Genomic DNA, 20,987 nt, shown 5'->3' with positions numbered 1-20,987 from the left:
ATGCAACACAAAATCAATTTGTATGTAATATTTTTCGCATACTTTTAAATCTGAGGTCCTGTTCCTGAGATAATTTACATATTTCCTGCTAAATTTAGTCTCCATTTGAAGTGGTTAGATGTTCACGGCTCACCCCAAAACTGCAGATTAGCTGACTACTTGAAAATAAGAAAAATAATAGTACAGGCCGTATTTATTCATACAGAGATACGAAGAGATCCAAGGAGAAAAGTGCAAATGTAAGTGGATCAAGAAAATTGAGTCTGTGGTCATAAATCTCCTTTTATATTTACTAGTAGGGCAGTATTGTCAGGCGTTGTTTATATCATGAAGACATGGTAGTATAATGAGCATACCTGGGAACTACCTTGAGTAGGCAACCTGGAGCTCTCTCTCTTTGAGTAGCGACATTGCGTGGGGGAAGGGGCTTCACCCAAATAAACTTAAATTAACTGATAGCATTGGCAGAAGTGAGCCCATACTGGACATTGCCAAACTCTTCCCTGTCTGGAGGAAGGTGTCCCGGAGAAGCAAAGCTTCACCTGGAGGCTCCAGGTCAAACACGTTGAGTTTCCAGGTATGACAAACGTTTCACACTTTACATTTGTCGGAATGAAATACATTTTTCCTGCCCAATAGAAATATGGTTAAAACCTTTCAAATTGCCAACATACAAACAGATTATGTTTTTTTTTTTTAATAAACTTTGCTTACATTTCTGTATTGTGTAATTCAGGTCATGCAGTGAGCGGAATCCTACAATGACCTGCGTAATTTTGTGAAGCATGCATGATGGACACTCACACCATTATACGTGTGCTAAATTATATCCAAATTTAAAGCAACAATACCATTTTTTTTCTCCAGGACATTCTTAAAGTGGATAGATTAAGCCTGTGTACTTTGGAGAGGAAAAACAACACTTCTCAGAAACCACTAGTAAAGTTTACGCTCTTTTAATTTCCTAAATCAAAAAGAAAGTAAAAAAACCTCAAGGGTTGAGAACTGAGAAGAGTATTAACATTATCTTTGGTCTATACCCCATGGAATGGAAAGACATTATGTATGTTAAGCTTTATTAATATTGAGGCAAATTGCTTTAACAGAAGAAAGTAAAATATGTTATTCATTAAAACATGAGTGAAAGGAAAGTGAGCTTAAACCTTTTTATCTCACCAATTTACTATACATTTTGAAGGACCATTCTCTAACAAGTTTTTATTGTGAGAAGGGCTGAGTTCACTTTGCAGAATGCATATTTTTCTTTAAAAAATGTGAAAGATTACCCAGGAATTATATATGAATTTGCTTGCACCAGAACCTTGACAGAGTTGGCCCTTCATAATGTACATCTGACTTGGTAAGATTTATGATCTCATCTCAACTGACCTCCAAGTTTTGTGAATAAACCCCTATGAGTGTGCAATGCAAAGTTCAGCTGTCCCTTGCACTTGGCCAGCACTATGAGAACAAATCTATAATTAAATTGGAATATTCTATGTTTTGTTAAAATAAAAACCTTAGAAGTACTTGCTCTTTCAGCAGAGCAAGATTCACACTCTTACAGTCACACTGACATTCATAAGTTTACTCCCTTTTTATTAGAAGTATCATACTGCACAAATGTATAAAAATATGGCAAATAGTGTCATAACAATATATGTAATTTTAATGTTTTAACGTTATAAAATTGACAGTAATTTAACATATAAACAAACTACACACACAAATGTCTGAGTGTGCAGATATAATATATATATATATATATATATATATATATTATAATATAATACTCTTAATGCAATATATAAATGTCAAACTGTAAGTGTACTGTGTCACAATGTTTTATAACAGCTTAAAATATCTTTTAACAATAATGACCTTATGATAAATCATCATAAATAATTCTTACAAAAATGATCAAGTATGGAAGTTTTGTTTTCCTTTTTCTAAAAAAAAAGAAAGTTCCCTTTTTTTGAGTCCCCCGTCTTCTTAGCAATTACATATTGAGAATGTTGTAAGTCTGTAATGGTTTTGCTTTGAGAGAAATATCAAACTTTGTGATACAGAAACATCTTATGCCTATGGGGTAAACTCCTCAACGTTTTGACACCTTTCCTTATTGCACATTCTAATGTCACAAAGTAACAAAAAACCTTAACAATCAACAGAAGAATTTGTGGGTGGGTTGCTGCACAGTGTAGCCTCACACAAGCATATTGCACATATCAATATAGCTATAAGTACTTCAATATATATAGATCTGTTTTAATCTGCTCTGCCAAAATAACCATTTACCCAACACTTATTGTTTTAATCTAAACCTTTCCTTTGCATACACCTGACAACTAAAGAGCTGTCTCTTTTAAGTCATTCAGATTTGGTAAGCGTGTTCTTTTTGTCCGGTTAAAATGGAGACCATTCTGTCCAGGTTTTGAAGTCAGCTGGTCAGGAAAAGGTGCTCCTTCATTGGTCCCTCTATTTACAGGGGACACGTGCCAAACAGGATCAGCTTGCCCTGGGATATGCAGACCCTGTCTGCTTTTTGGCTGAGGTTCCTGTCGATGGACACCACCTCCTCCACTGGAAGTTTGACCCATTGGGTGTATTCTGGCTTCTGCAAAAGAAGGTGTCTTCGGGGGCTGGTTAGGCAACGGTTGAAAACGAGGATCGGGTGGTGCAGGATGGTTTGAGGATGAAGAGGGGTGTAGCAATTTCCAAAGAGATTTTAAAGGCTGACTCTGCAAAATAAGAGCTTACATGTTTAAAATGTAATGACAGCCAGTCCACATACTACCTTTTAAACATTATTCCCAGCTACCGGCACAGCATTTTACTTTATTTTAAGTTATGAATTACACCAGTGGTTTTGTGAACAAGAACACACACACACATATACCGTATTGGCTCGGATATAGGCCGCCCCCGTATATAGGCCGCACCCTAAAAGTTTGGTGCTTTTTTAAAGAAAAAGTTTTTTTTCTTTAAAAAAGCACCAAAAAAAACATGCTGCCACTGTCCTCCCCCCGAGATATGCTGCCACTGTCCTCCCTCCCCGAGATACGCTGCCACTGTCCTCCCTCCCCGCGATACGCTGCCGCTGTCCTCCCTCCCCGCGATCCGCTGCGCTCCCTCCCCGAGATCCGCTGCCCTCCCTCCCCGAGATCCGCTGCCCTCCCTCCCCGCGATACGCTGCCCTCCCTCCCCGCGATACGCTGCCCTCCCTCCCCGCGATACGCTGCCGCTGTCCTCCCTCCCCGCGATACGCTGCCGCTGTCCTCCTCTGCCCCCCCTCCTCGACTTACCGGAGCAGACTCCCGGGTGTCTTCAGGGCCGGCGAGGGACATCTACGCAATACGCGTATGCAACTTCCGGTACCGTTACCGGAAGTTGCATTTGCGTATTGCGTAAATGTCTCCCGCCGGCCCCGCAAGACACCCGGGAGTCTGCTCCGGTAAGTCGGGGGTGGGCAGAGGTAAAACGCTTAGATAACCTCCCGTGCCGGCACCCCCCCCCCCCGTGGGAAGTGCTGGCAGGGGAGGCTGTCTGAGCGTATCGGGGAGAAGGATGCAGGTCCCCTGCACCGCTGCGGGGGATCTGTATCTTAACCCCGCTGCCTGCCCGGCGCCCGGGACTGCATGTCCCGGGCGTCGGGCGCTAGACCCCGAATATAGGCCGCACCCCCACTTTAAAAACTTAAAGTGGGGGAAAAAAGTGCGGCCTATATTCGAGCCAATACGGTATATATATATATATATATATATATATATATATATATATATATTGTATCAATAGCTCTCATGGGTTTAATTTCAAGATTCCACTTTTAATGTCACTTTCACACGTATACGAAAAACATAACAGATGTGATCAAAAAAGTGCAAAAAAATGCAGACTGGATCCCTTGGGCTGCAGCTTTAAACTGTTTTAAAATATAATTAATATAGGTCAAGGGCGGCCAAACCTGGTTAAGGTAAGAGCCAAATACAATAGACTCTTGTTTGACACTAACTCTTACTCACGTTCTTTAACACACATTCTTACTCATGTTCTCTCATACTCTCACGCTTTCTCTCAATGCCTCCCTACTTCCTCCGCCAAGCCGCTTCTGTGTCCCTGTCTCCTTTCCTGCAGCTCCACTTCCTTTTTTTTTTCTTCTATCTTTGTCCGATTCTCCCCAGTATCAGCTCTGTTGACCAGGTCTTCCAGAGCACTTCCTCAAAATGGTGGAACATCCACCGATTAGGGGGACAGGTCAGGGGCTGTCCATGTGATGTTCCTTTTGCAGAAATACTCTAAGAAGCCATAATAATAATACCCTTTCTCTGTGAATCAATCCACAATATTCTGGCTTCTTGGAGTACTTCTGCAAAAGGGCGGAGGCGCAACACAAACCATGTGGACAGCCTCTACCACATTCCTCCAATAGGGGGAGAGGCTGTGCTTGGAGGCTCCCTTTTGAGGAAGCGCTCCGGAAAGCCATGGACAAAACGTAGAACATATATTTTTAACAATATTAAAATGATAACAAAATAATTCCAGTGATAATTCTAAAAATACATACATGAGAGTGAATTTCCCCCATCTTGTCTGGACGCCACTCTTTGTGCCTGCTGCTTTTGTGGCTAGATGAGTGAATACCTTTCTGTATGACCAGATGTTCTTGACCATCAGTACTAGGCATCTGTGGTACAGTAATAAAATAAAAATAATAATAAATGCTAATGGTTGAGTATCAATGCCACATTTTGAGGAATTTGCATAACACAAGTGACAGGTGGGATTTAAAAATGTCCACATTGAATGAAACCTCACATTTAAACAAACAGTACGGCTATTATACAGAGTAAACTGTGATTCCAAAGTACTAATATCCGTACGTGCTAAACTTAAATCTTAAGGTTAAATGCTAAAAAAGTAAATAGTGTTTAATGGCGTTAAACATGAAGATTTGGTGACACCTGGTGGCTTTTGGAGGAATTGCAAATGTTAAAAAGGTTTAAAGGTATTCACAGTATATTATTATTCCAAACCTCATTCATTTGCAATATTAAATACATTTCAATATTAAAGATGTGCGCTGTGTGCTACAATTCCATAAGGAAAATGTATGCAACTCCTAAACAAACTGTAAAGTATGTATGAGTGTATGTTATGTGTACACATACAACTTTAAATGTACTGGTCAGCACGCCTTAAAAGAAATGCCTAAGGCAGTCATCTCATGGATAAATATAAGGAAAATGTTCATATCTCTTGGTGCCATTAAACTGGGAACTGTGTAGTCTTTTGCTAATGTTGACCCCACTCTAGCCCGTATACTTCAGAGTGGCATTTAAATGTATACGTTGCACATAACATATTTAAACGTTTTTTAGGCATGCAATAAAAGACGTATTCCATTTCTCCATTCAAGTTCAGTTAATCAGTAAAGAAATTGCAAAAACCACACATGGATAAACTTACCACACACAAAGGCTCAGTTCATAGTACATATTCCAGCTTCCAACCCAGGAACAAAAATAACCTCTGGCACTCCAGTTGCTGTAGACTACAACTCCTATCAAGCTCTGCCGCACCTGGAGTACCAGTGGCTTTTTATGCCTGCTTAAACCACAAATCCTGCTCAAACCGTGACAAAATAGAAACCAACATTCAATGATTATCATGCAGGCCTGTACCACATCCCCAATCAGAAGCATTTGCATGCTGTTAGTTCAGTTGCTGAAAAGTAAGAGTCATTAAAAAAGTAACACGGGTAAGATCATATGGGGAATGTAAGCCGTTTTGAAGCCGGGAACCAGTTTTATAAAGCTAAAACTTGCACTCAGCTTCCTTTGAAAGAATATGGAATGGCATTGAAAGCGCATGTGAATATAATACATTATAACCAAAATCCAAAGTGGACATTATGCTATTTCAGAGAATGACCAAACTGAAGTTTGGACAGAAGAAACTTTTACTAGCCTGCTGATAAAAAAACCCAAAACAAGACCAGGATATGTAAAATGACTTGTTTGGGAAAATATATCAAAGGGTGAAGAAAATGGTAATCATGTTTTTTTGTTTCAGCATTGTTTCAGAAAGTATTTCTTTCTAAGAATGGAACAAGCCACCATTGGCTAATTTTGATCCATACATTTCCTGGACAGGTACTAAGAATTCCATCAGCCTCATATCCAAGACTTAGATGCCAAATTATACACTGCCACCAATTCAAGATGGGTTTTTTGTTTCTCTTTTACAGTCATATTACCTGCTTTCTCTAAAATATAGGCAGTAACATAGACAGTATAAAGATAGCAGTGAGCATCCTTTCATTAATGTCTTAATGGAAATAGTATTGCATTGACCTGGAAGTTGGTTAAGAACGTATCCACACATACTTAATTTCAATATCCAAATGCATGTTTTGCTGCTCTGTTCAGTAACATTTAGAAATAAATGTAAATCTCTATGAAATTCAAGGTTCATTAGATGAACTAGAATATGCTTGAATGGTAAAAGTAAATATTATCTACCAGTCGCTAAGCACTTTAATATAGCGTGCTATATAAGCACTATATAGACAATAAGGTTACAACTGAAAATGTGGCCCAGAGCAGCAAAATAATATAATGTATCTGAAAAAAACCTATATGCCATGACTGCAAATGAACAGGCAAACTTCACAGCACTAGGTTTTTGTGGACTACAAACCCTACCATTATCAACCAGCGATGACAGGGGTTGCAGTCCACAACATTCAGTGCAGACAATGTTCTTGACCAAATTTAGCATTTGTGCAAATGTTTTATTAAACTGGCCCGGGAACAAGGGGGGGATAGAACCCCTCATCAGAACTGAAAAGTCATGCTGCTTCGTGTGATGGAGGAGAGCTTAATGTTTTATTGCCAGCCGGGTCAAAAAAAATAATACCATTGGCAGATTGAGTTTTTTCAAAGAGGTGCTACGCTTTAAATGATTCTTTGAACTAAATAGTGGAAAGAGGCTTTTCTTGATGCTTGGTTTCTCAGAGTCAGTAGGGTCTGTCTGCAATATAAGACACAGATATTCTAGTTGTAAATCAAAAGTATTACATTATGTGGTTAGGGTATAGAGCAAACATGGCTTGCATAGGGTAACCAGATGTCCACCTTACCCAGAGACTTCCGAGAACTGTATCATGCAGCCCCTCAAGGAGCCATCTTGCCACCCTACACTTACTACATGGTTTTCTTACAACAATTCCCACCATGTAAAAGGGTAACCTAGAGGCAATCTGGTGTTTATATTTAGCCATTAGAAAAACTTTTTGTATACCAGGAATATTCACCGGTGGAGTGTCATTTAAATAAATTGCTAACATTGACTCAAATTAGGAAGTAAACCCAAATGTATCTTTATTAATTTCCATTTTGAAGTCCATAAACAAGCAACAGTGCTTCATGAAGTTTCATGAAATTAACAGCATTTGCTTTATTATGGCTGCTTCCTGCCTATTCAATTCTTTTACTATAACTGTTCACGAAACAAACTAAATGTAGAAAACATTTTGCCATGGTGGCCTATATCCGATTCCACAAACGGAGTAGTGTGGAGTCATGCAATTATGAAAAGGTTCAAACAGAAATTATCTTAAGGGAATCTATACATTGTTCTAGGCAGAAATATGGTAAATCTACGTATTATCTGATGCAACACGGCCTGGTGAGAACAGATTTTCCTAATGCTCTAATGCTTTAATCTACCACAGTGTGTAAGATCATGTTAGGAGTTTCTGGACCACATACATAACAGTCACTATAATTTTCATTTTAAGCATTATTTTTATGCCTCACTGGGATTGTCCAAAAAATTACCAATGAGACTTAAATATTGCTGGGGTGGAAGCAAATATTGATTAGTTTTTATTGGAAAAATTAAAATAAATAAATAATAATAAAAAAAAAAAAAATATATATATATATATATATATATATAAAATGTGCAACATTATAATGGAAGAAATACAAATATATAATCCAAAATGTTACGTTGTTAAACTAATGATACTATACACTCACAGTTTGGGATTTTTTCTTTTTCTTTTTAATGACTCGGAAGAAACCTTGCTTTTCCTTGTCCTTAATTTGTTCAGAATGGCTTTTTTCTGCACTCTTCCTGCAAACATCAAGATACATACAAGTGTATTAACCTACAGCCATGTTCCTTCAATAGGATTAATACATTGAGCAGAATGACAAGCACTTTGGTAAAAAGTACTACCTTATGTATGAGAATGATCACCTTCAAAGGCTTAGAAAGTCAAGAGATGTATTAATCTGAATAACGTGGTTCTACACAACTGGTTTGACCTATGTACACATATTAAGGTGTTTTTCAACGCACATTGCTGTGTTGTGCTCTGCAACTTTTTAGTAAAATGCTGCTCTCTTTTTTTCCCTCTTCAATTACACGCAAGATGCAGAAACGATTGCATGGTAAATTATTCAAAGCATTAACTCAGCAGCTATGGCAGGAATCCCAAGAGTAACGACTGCTTAGAGCCACAGTCAGTGACCTCATTCTGAAGTTTCCCATTCTAACATGGGGAAAACACACTTACTATGTGAGCTCCACTTTAAATCCATCAGGCAATAATACCATGCATGCAATAAAGAATAGAACACGAAAAAGGACCATAGGGAATGCACCTCTCCGTCTTACTTCCTATAGGAAGGCTAAGGCTCTACCCGGCATTCTAAGATCCCCCGACACCTGGTCATTTCTATTCTAGTGCATCACATAAACTAAAGCTAATTTTCACTTAGCTCAGTTCTATGACTCTCCAAACACATCATGTCCGGCAGCGGTGTGTTCTGGATCATTCCTTTATAGTGAGCCAATGGCACAACTCATACATGAACTGGATATCTTATTTAAAAACCCAGCTATGTTCTTGCTTCTAATAGCAGCAAAGATTTTTTAAATGTGGATCATTAATTAGTAAGTATAGATTATTATCTTCAGTCAGAGGTGGTGCTACAACATAATCAGATTACACAGTGGACAAGGAGACCAAATGGTTCCTTCAACCAGGGACACATATGGAAATGTACACTGATGGGCTGCAGAATGCAATTTTTATCCATATGTCCTAATAAATGAGCCATTTTTCACCCTAGTAAAGGGCTTAATTAGCACAAGGGGTCTCTCTAGAGATGCTGTAGAGGAAGATTCCACTTAAAGTTAATCACAATAATGTTTAACTTTGCTTATTGTATTTGGACTTATTCTTCTACTACAAAACAAATGGGGTCCCCGAATCCCTTTGCTTTGCACACCTAGAAACCTAAAGCTGTACCGTTCTTCAGCGCATAGATGATGGGCAGATTACCTGACAATATTTTAATGGTCACAGGGCTGCATAAACGAAGGCTAGGCTTTGATATTAAATCAAACAACTATCCACTTTGAAAAAAAGAGATCATTTTCTGTCTCTTTCTAAAAAAAACAGTAGCAATGTGAAATTCATAATATGCGTCTTCATTTAAGAATTGGTTTAATTGACCGTGTTATAGCCTTTGAAATACAAGATAAAAGACAGATTTGATCTCGCAAAAAGCTGATGGCGAGACTCAGAATGTGGTCAATTCCTAATTAAGAGCTCATCTCTCTTAAGCCTTTGTCACCATGGTATGGACAGTTTTGTTAAAAGAGAAAAAAAAACAAAACAAAACGAAACAGCATATTTACGCAGCACTTCCACGATCTGATATTGTTCGTAACCTGTTAAAGACAGCCTGCTATGGAAGTAGCCTTGTTATCTAGCTTAGATCCAAGAATGTGAGCCTGATTATCTTTTCACATTAACTCCATAAAGCATATTTCCTATTAATACTTAACTGAATGTGAAAAAACATGGGATGTGGAAGTTTCCCTTTAAATTAAATGCAAAATACACTACGAGAGGCTGGAATAGGGCAGTGTATAGACCTCATCTATCATGTTGGCCTCCTATTAAATAACTCATAGATGTCAATAGCCATAAAACAATCATAGAAAATAACTGTATAAAGATGAATGGTGACGTACCAGTGATCAAAAGTAGTCTGTCTCTTTGAGTGATTTGTGCCCCCGCTGTTGTCAACTGGGTGAGATGGACCACGGTTTGACACAGTATTTTCATGAAAGGTACCCTCTGGACGTGGAGATGGAACTGAGCAGATTAAAATAGTGTGAATACTCTGTATTTTGGTATGTCTAAGACAAAAATATGACATTTGCAAATTGACTGCTACTTAACGTAAACCTATTTACACAAATGAGATGGAAGAACTCAACATATGAATAGATTTAGGGGGCATCCAGAATGCTTTTGTGACTCCTTGATACATTTAGTTCTCATGATAGTGTTCACTATTGAAACATACCATTAAAAAGGAAAAGGGACACCAACCCAATTAAAGTATTGAGCCTTGCCAAACAAGAATTATATGAGAGAGTTTCATGGTTGGTTGAAACTAAAAATGTAACACTAAACAAACATCAATTAAAAAGAAAACCTAAAGTGGTAACAAGAGGGCACAAAACATTCCATGTTTTCGGGGTCAAACAGTAGTTCTACTAGTAAATTCAGAAAACAGGAGAAAAGTATAGTTAAAATGATACCATTTATTGGCTAACTGAGAGTTTAATAGCGAGCTTTCGAGACCAAGTTGTTAGGTCTCTTCCTCAGGCATTGTAATTTCAATAATAATGTATTTCTTTTTTTTCCTGTCTTTACTGTCAATCTAAGGTAGAATATTTGCAAATGAAGGTCACTCACTATTTGCTATTGATAAAGGAAACCCCAAAGTAAATATGGCTGGAAAAGTTTGGGACAGTAAAGGCTAGAGGTCTTGTTGCTCTGAAAAGACAAGCTTGTATCGGGGAAATGAAGGCAAAGTGTAGGGTTGGGCAAGAGCGGGAAGAACTTACACTTCTGTAGCTCATGCACTTAATATTCCTTAAGAAAGATCAAATATGAGATATCTCTATATTAAGACATTGGGGATTAGTCACTAAAGCAGGAGAGTGCAGGAGAGTTGAAGTTTCAACGTAATCATTTCATTAATGGCCAACCAAGTGAGCTTCTATTGCACGAATAGTATGGCCATGTACAATACATAGTTCAACATGCAAAGAATCTTACTGATTTAACTGTGCATTAAAAAAGAGCAAACAAACGGTTGCATAATGAATTGAAAACAATGCTCCGGCGAACTTCCACTTTAGTGACTAAACACCACTGTCAACCAGCAATTTCATCTTTCAAATTAATTAAAACATAAAGTAGATGTACACAGTAGCTACTTGCAGGTATACAAATACTGTACATGCTTTTTTATTTCCCTGTACGAATCCTCAGGTAAAATCAACATTTCGACCAAGCATATACTGTATTATGCTTTAGAGGGAGTGAATTGCAATCTCTTACTTTACTGAAACTGACATGAGAGGCAATAGAACTGTTTGTATTTTATAACCAAGTAGGCTAGAGAAAAATAAACACGAGCAAGTTCCAATTTAAAAAAAACCAATAATATGGTTAGTACTTTTTTAAACCTAAAAAGTGGCAATGCTATCTATTACTCTTTTCATAGGACAGTTAGGCCATGGCTGGTTTTAGGATGTTTTGTTAAATATACCAGGCTAGAACCTGATATCCTACCACCTATCTCTTGGCTCGTGGTTCACCAACAAAACGTTATTTAGGCATATAAAATTCCGGTAGTTTAAAAGTAGGACTGTTAAAAAATGTAAATATTTCTCAGTTGGTTTATGGTCTGCAAAAAAGTAAGAATAAAAAACAAAATTCAAATTTTCCATATGTGAATGTTTACTACATAGTAAAGTCCAATGCAGAAGGATTTACTCTCCTTTGCCAAATGCATTACCTCTATAGAAGCTGCCAACTCGCCTTGGAATTGTCTCACTGTATATGTGACGATTTTCTTTTGAAGAAGCTCCATCATCGGGGTGGGTATCATGATATGGTCCACCCTAGCAACACATATATAAATATGACAAGCAAAATTAGTATACAAATGTTATAGACGTGTATAAACTGATTCATGCATAACCTGAACACCGTACAGTTAGTTGACAAAATAAGCTAATTTCAGAGCTGCACCTAGTACTCATATTTTGTATGCAGAACAAAAACACCATTAAGGACAACTCCCATTAACCAGCATGCTTGTTTGCACCAAACCCTGGCTATTTTATATATCAAACACACGCAAGGAGAAATCAGTTATTGTAGATTAGATTATTTTAACTACTGAAAAATCATTGTCCTCTGACACCATCTTGGTCTTTATCCATGGTCTGCTTTTTGAACCTAATGATCAACTAACACTACTTTTGTTAAGTAAACTCCAGCCGTGTTCCATTGCTTTAAAATGACTAGGAAGGCCAAATGGCTTTTATTTGCGATCAATGTTTCTAAAAATATATATTTCTATCTATAGATAGGGCTTCATACTAATACAGGGCTTGTTAAAATGAGCAGACATAAAAGGCCCGTTGCAGTGCCTCTATTTATGTGACCAGATAAATAGCTTTCAATAACAGGAAAGTCTCGAGTTGAAAGTACAGGTGAAATCTTGATTCATAGATGTCTCTAGCCATCTATTTCTTGTAAAAGCTATTAATTCCTCTGCACTATGTCAGATGCGCTTCCCAAGGCGAGAAACGAAGTGTAAATAGGTTTTTGATTTGATGCCTGGGAGCCAGGAACTGTAAGAAAGGTATCCAGCACAGAGCCACAAAACACAGCTAATTATTATCTAGGCAAATGGATAAAGTAAAACTGAAATCCAATGAAAGGGATATTATTGTATTGTTTTGAAAAAGAGTTCTAAGTTGTTGTTTTTTTTTACTTTCAATATAGCTATCTACATCCATATGTTTAAAGGGATATCCATGTAAATATAAGGCAGAACAAATCTGTGTAGTCTTGAGTAACTTAACTGAAGCTGCCCAAATTGTTCCTATCCTTACAAACAATTTGCCCATGTACTGTAGATAAAGGTGTACATAGGTTTTTTTGTAAGTGTATACCCAAAACCTACTATAATGTAACACAGCAGAGCGCAATGCAATCAATGGCCCGGATCAGTGATGTGTCCAGGCTCCTAGACCTTCTTACAATGAAAAGGTTCACAAGCTGTCCTATGACTGCAAAATGACTTGGATTAACCTTATACTTATAAACTTTACTAGTGTAAAATCATCGCAGTATAATATTATTGTACTGTACTGCCTAATGCTGCAGATTGAGAAAAAGGGTTTTGTGTATGCAACGATCACATCCAAAATTAGATTAGAGAGAAGCAAACAATTCTTGCTGCATATAAGGTTGCCTTCTCGGTAGATGGAAATGTATTGTTTTCCTTGGGACAGACAAAGCACAGGAACAAATTACAGAAAGGGCACATGTATTTTACATGGCAAGCAGACATTTATTGCATAGCATGCACAGATACTAGGAATTTGAGTCCTTAAAGTTTAGGCATATGACTTCCACTCTGTTAAACAAGTATATTTTTGGCAGAGATGTCAGTGTTCAAGACCCGCTCTGGTTTTATGTCAATTTCCAGAGGTGTAAGAAGCCCCAAGAACGCAGAGAGGCATCACCGTTAGGTGGCTTCAGCATTCATGCTGGATGTGACAGCCCTGTCGATTAAGGAGAACCAGACCTAGGTTTGTGTTATGTGAAGTAGGTTAAGGATTTAAAGATTGTAGGAGGCATGGGCCCACTCTATCAGACATAGATGTGTCCTTTAGGGGACATTAAGAACTGTACAAACTTGAATGAATTTAACTACTGAAAGAGAAATACAAAATTTAGATTATTTTGAGGATCGTTTTAGCCTAAAAGATGTAAATGATCTTCAAACAGCCTCCATCTCAAATTTCTCCTTTGCAAACGGTAAGGTTCTTGTATTTAAAGGAATATCAAATAAAATCTATAGGACTGTAAACACTGCACCAAAATTGAATTTAGTTTATAAAATAACTCATGTCTTATATGAGGTTAGTGATGCAAAGTTTGTTCATAAAATAATATCCAAATTCCAACAACTGCAAAATGTATCTTATTAACATTTCTATTTGCAAATTATATTTGTATATAAAAAGTTCTCCCTCCCACCATGAGGGAAATAAATGATATTGTAAATAAGTACACCCCAGAGGCCGCAACACACTCCTTGCTGTGCCATATTTAAAACTTCATTAAACCTATCCGGTCTATTCATTAAAGTGTGAGTGAATGAGAGTTGGGCCAAATGTCCACTCTGAAGTCACTACTGCCAACTTGCATTTATACTTCCATCCAATTACAGTGGAAGCACGATGGAGGGAATAAATGAAGGTTGGAACATACCTCCAGCTTGTTTAATTTTACCCTTTTTTTACTGCAAATTTCATGAGATGTTGTTGAGGGCGTTCAAGATGTAAATCCTTTTAATTAACCTTTTTAATGAATCAACGGTAATGTGTAACAAATTTAGCTCACACAGGACAGTTTAAAACCCTTCAGGCTTAAAGGATGCCAGTAGGCCACTATGTAATCTAGTTATTCTTTCATCTTTATTCTCCTGCAGTCTTCATTATTTCTTTTAAATCAGGCAATTCCTTCAGGGTACACAACACAGGATATCCTCACATGAAGACTTCTACATAACATCCAAAGTTGGATCTCTCTGAAACACAAGATCACCGATACCCGACACTTGTTATCGTGAGGAAGTCCTGAAAACCTGAACTTTGGTGTTGCAGGATTAACACATCAGTTATATTCCTGAGAAAGACAAACTGATGAACTGAAGAACTGATGCTCTTTATTATAAAGAGTTGGAAACTTATATATAGATCGAATATATAGCTATATATATGTGTGTATAGTGCTACATATCTGCTGGAACAGTATCTAATATTGGTACTGCTGTTGTCAGTAGGCCTGCTACCTGGTAAAATCAAATTGGCCCAGGTTCTATTTATCTGTCCTGTCATTAAAAATGCCCCGACGGCAATTCAAATTATTAGCATTGGAAACTTGCATTTAATTAATAACCTGGAAAATGATATGAGTAATGGTTATCTGTGTTTTGTCATTGTTCATTTGATGTGAATGTGAATGTTAGTAACTTATTTCTCAAGTGATTCAGACCTCAGACTTTTGTCGCGTGTGAAATGAAGCTGTACCATCTCTGTTGGGATCTTTAGCTAAAGGTCTTGAGTGGACTGCTTCTGGTGGGACCTGGTCACCCTGCTAATAGCAAATAAAGAAAGAATTCACACAGTGCATGAAGCAAGACAACACAAATATTGCTTGGGGAGCACATTTAGCATATTACACTGAAACAAATGAAAGTTAAGCATTCACATATCCAACAATGCAATGAGACATATAATACAATGATCTCTGAAAAAAGGGGTAATCCACATAGTATTTCTTTCTCTCTTTAGCTTGATGGCAGTCTGTTTATTAGGTTGGAGTGCCAGCGTGCCAGAAGGGCACAGGCAGAATGCAAACATAAAAGAGAATGCACAGCAGACCTCGTAGCGCTACCAGCTAAGAGACTGTAAACTCACTAACATGAAAAAAAGCACTGGTGAAGTACAGCCATACCCCGATTTAAGGACATTCACTGAAAGGGCTCTCGCGAGTAAGGATATAGTTGCAACACAACTATTCACCGGTTTACGTGCGCTGGCTTCACGGATACATAACAGCATGCTGCCAGCACGTCAATTAGTCTTTCGAGCGTTTAGTGAAATTTATCACTCATTTTATATCGTATATGGATTATTTTTTTGGTGAATTTATTTTTTTCACAATTGACTAAGTTTGTCAGCATTTATTAAATCACTTTGTTTAGGGTTACACCCTCTTTTCTGGCTTAGACATATCCAAACTGGTCGTGTTTATATACATTTTTTTCTTATATTATACTTGTGTATTTTAGTTGTCTGGAACAAATTGTTTATCTTAGCCTGGAAAAAAAACATAGCACATGAACCAGGAGTACCCAAGCAGAACAAACTGAATTTTAAAATCGGATGATTATGGAAAAGTAGGTTAATGTTTCATTATAATGTTATTCTGTAAAAACACAAATTACATTCTGTGTTGGCAGATAATTTTGTAGTTGTTGCTATAATATTGTAAACTCATAAAAAAGACCACTTCACTGATAATGCAGACAGGATTTGAAATTGGTTAACAATGTTAGGTACGTTAAGGGTGTTATGCAATTCATTATTGTTAGTGAACCATTTATGTCTATTTTTACAGTGAATAACTATTTTATTAGCTCCACTATAATTCTGCAGCATCTGAAGCGTAAAGGTTGCATTCCCGTGTTTCATCATATTACTTTCTGCAAAGAACAGCATGATGATTGATGGCTTTCAATAGTTTCAAAGCTAAAAGCAGAAACAAATGGGCAAAAAAAAAAAAGTCAAAGTGAAGAGAGGAATAAAATAAACAATAATTGCGTAATTTTTCAGGCAAATGGGGGATATACCATAACGTTGGATCTTAATGAAAGAAAAAAGACCTGATTATATGACAATCGTATTCTAAAAAAAAATCAATATATTCTTGTACTGATATGTAGATCATAAAGGAAGGAATCTGACATATGAGTAAAAGATCATATATCACCTGAGGAGTCTAGTCTGGTCCTTGCAAAATGCGTTGAGGATTGGGACATTTTTGTGAGAATTGGGACCCTACTGTATTTGAAAGAGAATGTTTCAAATCATCATATATTTAAAGGTTTTTATACCACATTCAAGTGCATTATAAGCATTATATATGTCCTCATTTACCTGACAGACTACACAATTACTGTTTATTTTTTTCTTCTCTCCTACATTTTGCGCATCTCCATATTTGATCCGCAAGTTGGGATATCGCTTTGGAGCTTGCTGCATTTTTAGAGATTCGGCTATTAAAGAAAATATTTTAAAAGCTCTCTTTATGGGCTTTTATATTACATTTAAGTTGTGAGTCCATTATAAAAATTTCATATATCCCACATTTGCTTGACATTCTACACTATTATTGTTTATTTTGTGTGCATTTCCATTTTGGCTGTTCGTTATCTGATTGGGGAGTTGGGAATCTTTGGAGGTTGCTGCATTTTTGAAAGGGGATTATTTCTTATTATACATTCATTATTTGTTTAGCAATGTTCTGATTGGTATAACAAACAACCATTTGTGTTTATGTACCTTTTCCTGTGTTAAAAATAGAGAAAAACCTGCAACATAGAGATAAAGTATCATAAGTAATAAGTGTAATCAGCTTTCCCTGATTAAAGGTGGCTAATAATTAGGGCACACAATGATTCCAATGATTAATGCAAAGAAATCCTTGCACTGTAAGAAATCATAGTTAATGTATTTCAAACAGTAAATGTATTTCAAACAGGGAATATAAAAGGCATGCATGGTTACAGGTTACTAAGATGATAACCGCCTACAACATAAAATGGAAAGTTTTACAAAATACTATTCTGCTACCTGACATCTTCAATACCATTCCAGTAACAAGAATGAGTAATGAGGTGTCCTGCAGCAGCAACAAGCAAGCACCACTGTCTACAGCAACTAGATCTATAACAGTTAAAAACCAACCCTAGCAGTGTCCTCAGTGCAGTCCTCTCGCGATGATCCAACCGATCTAGTCAATGTTCGATGCTGTACCTGAGGCGATAACAACTGTAGACTGTTGGCTCTTGATGCCATTCCCTGTCCAACTGTCAGCCCTGCATCTGTGCTTTTTACCCGCACTCTATCCCGGCTTACATACATGGAATGCCGATGAGGACGCTGCTGGGAGGAGAATGGGCTAGTATAGCCTAAGCCATAGGAAAAAGACTCATGTGGGGCTGACAGAGAGTGTGAATGACTGCTATCCATCTGGTCGGGGAGTTTCAGCTCCTCCATAGTTCTGGAATGCCGTGTAGTAGGCCTTCGAGACTCCAAAGTTCCCTCTTTTCTATTAGTCCTTCCGGAGGGACTCAGCATGGCTCTACTGTCCCCATGTCTTGGCCCAGCAGGGCTAGTTGGAGAATTTAAGTCATGACAACTGGATGGAAAATATCGACTGCTTGGTTCTAATATTTGGCCTCTAGCTTCGCTAAGGTTGCCCACTGATTTGGAATCTGTCAAGACACCATGACTTTTTGAATAGTATGAACTACTTTTTTTTGAGGACTGGGGAATTGTGTCAATGTAGCTGTGGCGTGCATGTTTTTCACTTGGTTGCAAGCTTCCTGTTTTTCCCTCCATAAATGAATGTCGATTCTGATGAGAACGAGAATTTGATTTTAAGTATTTAGTGCCTGGGCCGTCTGTGGATTTTTGCTCAGGACTAAAGTCAAATTCATTTTTTGACTTTGCTTCCTTTGGACTAAGAAGATGCGGCAAATTATTACTGGCTGGATCCTTGCTTCCAGATCCACTTTGGTTACTTTTTTTGGGGTGGACTGTTGGGCTGTGAGAACCTGCAGGGTGATTTCCATTTATAAAGGTTTCGCTTGGTGGGTGGGAATCTTCGCTTCGTTTTGGTCCCACAGAAAGCGTTTGAACATCTTTGCTGTTTGACCGGTGATGAGAAGAGCTTTTGGTTGATGGTTTCCTAAATCAGAGGAAATATCACACAATATTACATATAGTTGTGTTAATGCACTACAACGCATACTGTGCCAAAAGGCAGGCTACAATGTTTACTGCCAATAAAATAAGACTGTTCATAGTGTTAATTTATATTTTAGAAAAAAGCAACAGAATATGCAAATTATATGCAATTATAAGACTATATACCACGTGTTTAAGAGCTTTCAAAAACACAGTAATGGCCAGTTTTCCCCAAAAAGCACATGCTCAATTCTGATGGTTTATAGAAACTGTGAAAGGTTCTGTGCAGGAGTCAATGCCTTATCTGACTCACCATCATGAAAAAGGAAGCTGATCAAATTACAAACTCAAACAATACTCTAAACCCAATACACCCCCCCACTCAAGTAAATCAGTAGATAACTACAACCTATTGTTGAGCACATAAAAACATCTAAAAGTCATAAAGAAGTAAGACAGAGAGGAAAGAGAGAGGAAAGGAGATTATACACTGTGACTGTGTTTACTAGCTGAACATTAATACTAGTAACCATAAGTTACTAATCACAGCAAACAAATGAACAGGGACAGCACTACTGGTTCCTATGGGACTGAGATGGAGTGCGCTGTACCAGGTACTAGCCAGTGGTGGAAGCACATATCCCCCTTAATGGCATAACATTCAACACTGTCAGAATGGATTGACTGTTTTCCCACAACCATGAAGGCATGGAAGATCCTTATGAATGCAGTGTATAATGCATTTTATATAGATCTCCTCATCTTGTCACACTACCGTTTGTACCCATAGAATCCAATAAGTGGACTCTTAAGTATTTTAATTTCTTTGATAGTAAAACAGATCCATAAACTTGTAAAATGTAAAATTGCATTCATTATTATTACTGAAAAACAAAATTTAACCTGCTTGAGGAATTGCTTTCTGAGTGGTGAGTTTTTCTCTTGGCTGATCTGGAGGGTGAACTCCCACCACGATCTAAGAGTCTCTGTGTCTGAAAGGCAGGGTGATTCAAGCTCTGCTCGGTCAGGTATCTATCAGATGGATTCAGCTTCAATAAATTCTAGAAAAAAAATTCAACTCAGTTACTGGATATTTATGGTAATACCCTGCTTCAAGGAAAGCTAATGGCTTTCCATATATAGCCATATATGGCTTTTGATGGGATAGGTTGGGTTGTTGTCTGTTGGCAGGTCCTACTGGTGCTGACGTTGGGGTGGACATCCTGTTGGGCAGTCTACCAAACTTAATGAGTGCGTGACTTGTAACAGTGATCTACTAACTAGTGCACAGGTCAAACAAGGTAAATGGTTAATAATAATAATGTGTGTCATTTATCGGATTTATTCACTTAGGTAGGAGTTTACAGGTGAGCTGACCATTTCAGCAATGTGCTGCCCTGCATAATTCAGAGTAAATGTAGGAAGATTTCACAGAAAGCATATTATTAATTTAACTACGCATTATGCAGGGCCAGCTCAGGACTTGTTTCAGGAAAAGCTCACTGGAACTGGCTCTTTACAAAGCAAGATGGAAGCTGCAACCCTCTCAAAATATAAAGTAAATATTTTTTTAAAGAACTATCAGGACACAAACAGCATTTAAGGTTACAGGGTGACTTCAAAGGGTCTTACTATTAAGCATTAAGGAACAATTTAAACTGGACATACTGTAGTAAAGAAAGGGGTTATTAGGCATCAATTATCTCAGGGAAAAGAAAAAGTGTCGGTGCGCTAAGCTAGTCTCAGGCTCAAATAATACAAATATGTAATATGAGGCCTACCAAACAGGTGTAAGCATGCTGCAAAAAACAGTGTATTGGCTGTACAATGTATACAAGAAACAAAAACTGTCTGCGCTTCTTACCCTAATAAAGTTGGCAACAAATATATAAACATAATATAAATGAGAGGTTTTGGTTATATGAATTGGCCAAAGCATAATTAAGCTCACCCGCCACGTCAAGGCACACTCTCAATAGTGCAGACAGTTTTTGTTTCTTGTATACATTGCACAGCCAATACACTGTTTTTGCAGCATGCTTACACCTGTTTGGTAGGCCTCGTATTACACATTTGTATTATTTGAGCCTGTGACTAGCTTAGCGCACCGACACTTTTTCTTTTCCCTGTTTGCACATATTTGAGGTTGTTGGCTCCTCATCAGTCTGGTTGCAGCTTGCTGTCCAGGGGTTAATGGGGAGGAGGTTTAATTGCACCTCCCCCAACACATTAATAAGGTTTTGGTAGCAGTATAAACTGCTTTGTGTGCCCACTATGTAGGAGGTGAGAGTAGGTTCTCACCCTATTGAGAGTGTGCCTTGACG

The 20,987-nt window shown here is 37.7% G+C and overlaps 1 protein-coding gene across 6 annotated transcripts in view; it reads right to left on the bottom strand.

The window, feature by feature from the left end:
• Positions 1-1,646: 1,646 nt before the first annotated feature.
• Positions 1,647-20,987, bottom strand: part of CDKL5 (cyclin dependent kinase like 5) — a 118,947-nt gene continuing 99,606 nt past the window's right edge. For 2 of the 6 annotated variants that reach the window (XM_053457321.1, XM_053457322.1), the window contains 9 exons: positions 19,567-19,724; positions 17,659-18,664; positions 15,182-15,283; positions 11,901-12,006; positions 10,057-10,180; positions 8,046-8,142; positions 6,919-7,032; positions 4,565-4,684; positions 1,647-2,741 (listed from right to left, as the gene is read on the bottom strand). In XM_053457321.1, coding sequence (XP_053313296.1) covers positions 2,349-2,741; positions 4,565-4,684; positions 6,919-7,032; positions 8,046-8,142; positions 10,057-10,180; positions 11,901-12,006; positions 15,182-15,283; positions 17,659-18,664; positions 19,567-19,724 — 2,220 coding nt within the window. In that variant the 3' untranslated portion in view covers positions 1,647-2,348. The remainder of the gene's footprint in view (positions 2,742-4,564; positions 4,685-6,918; positions 7,033-8,045; positions 8,143-10,056; positions 10,181-11,900; positions 12,007-15,181; positions 15,284-17,658; positions 18,665-19,566; positions 19,725-20,987) is intronic. The other 4 variants (XM_053457323.1, XM_053457326.1, XM_053457327.1 and 1 more) reach the window with 4 other exon arrangements.

Source organism: Spea bombifrons, chromosome 2 (genome assembly GCF_027358695.1).
Source record: "Spea bombifrons isolate aSpeBom1 chromosome 2, aSpeBom1.2.pri, whole genome shotgun sequence".
NCBI classification, from domain to species: Eukaryota; Metazoa; Chordata; class Amphibia; order Anura; family Pelobatidae; genus Spea; species Spea bombifrons.
This window is presented reverse-complemented; position numbering and strand designations above follow the sequence as displayed.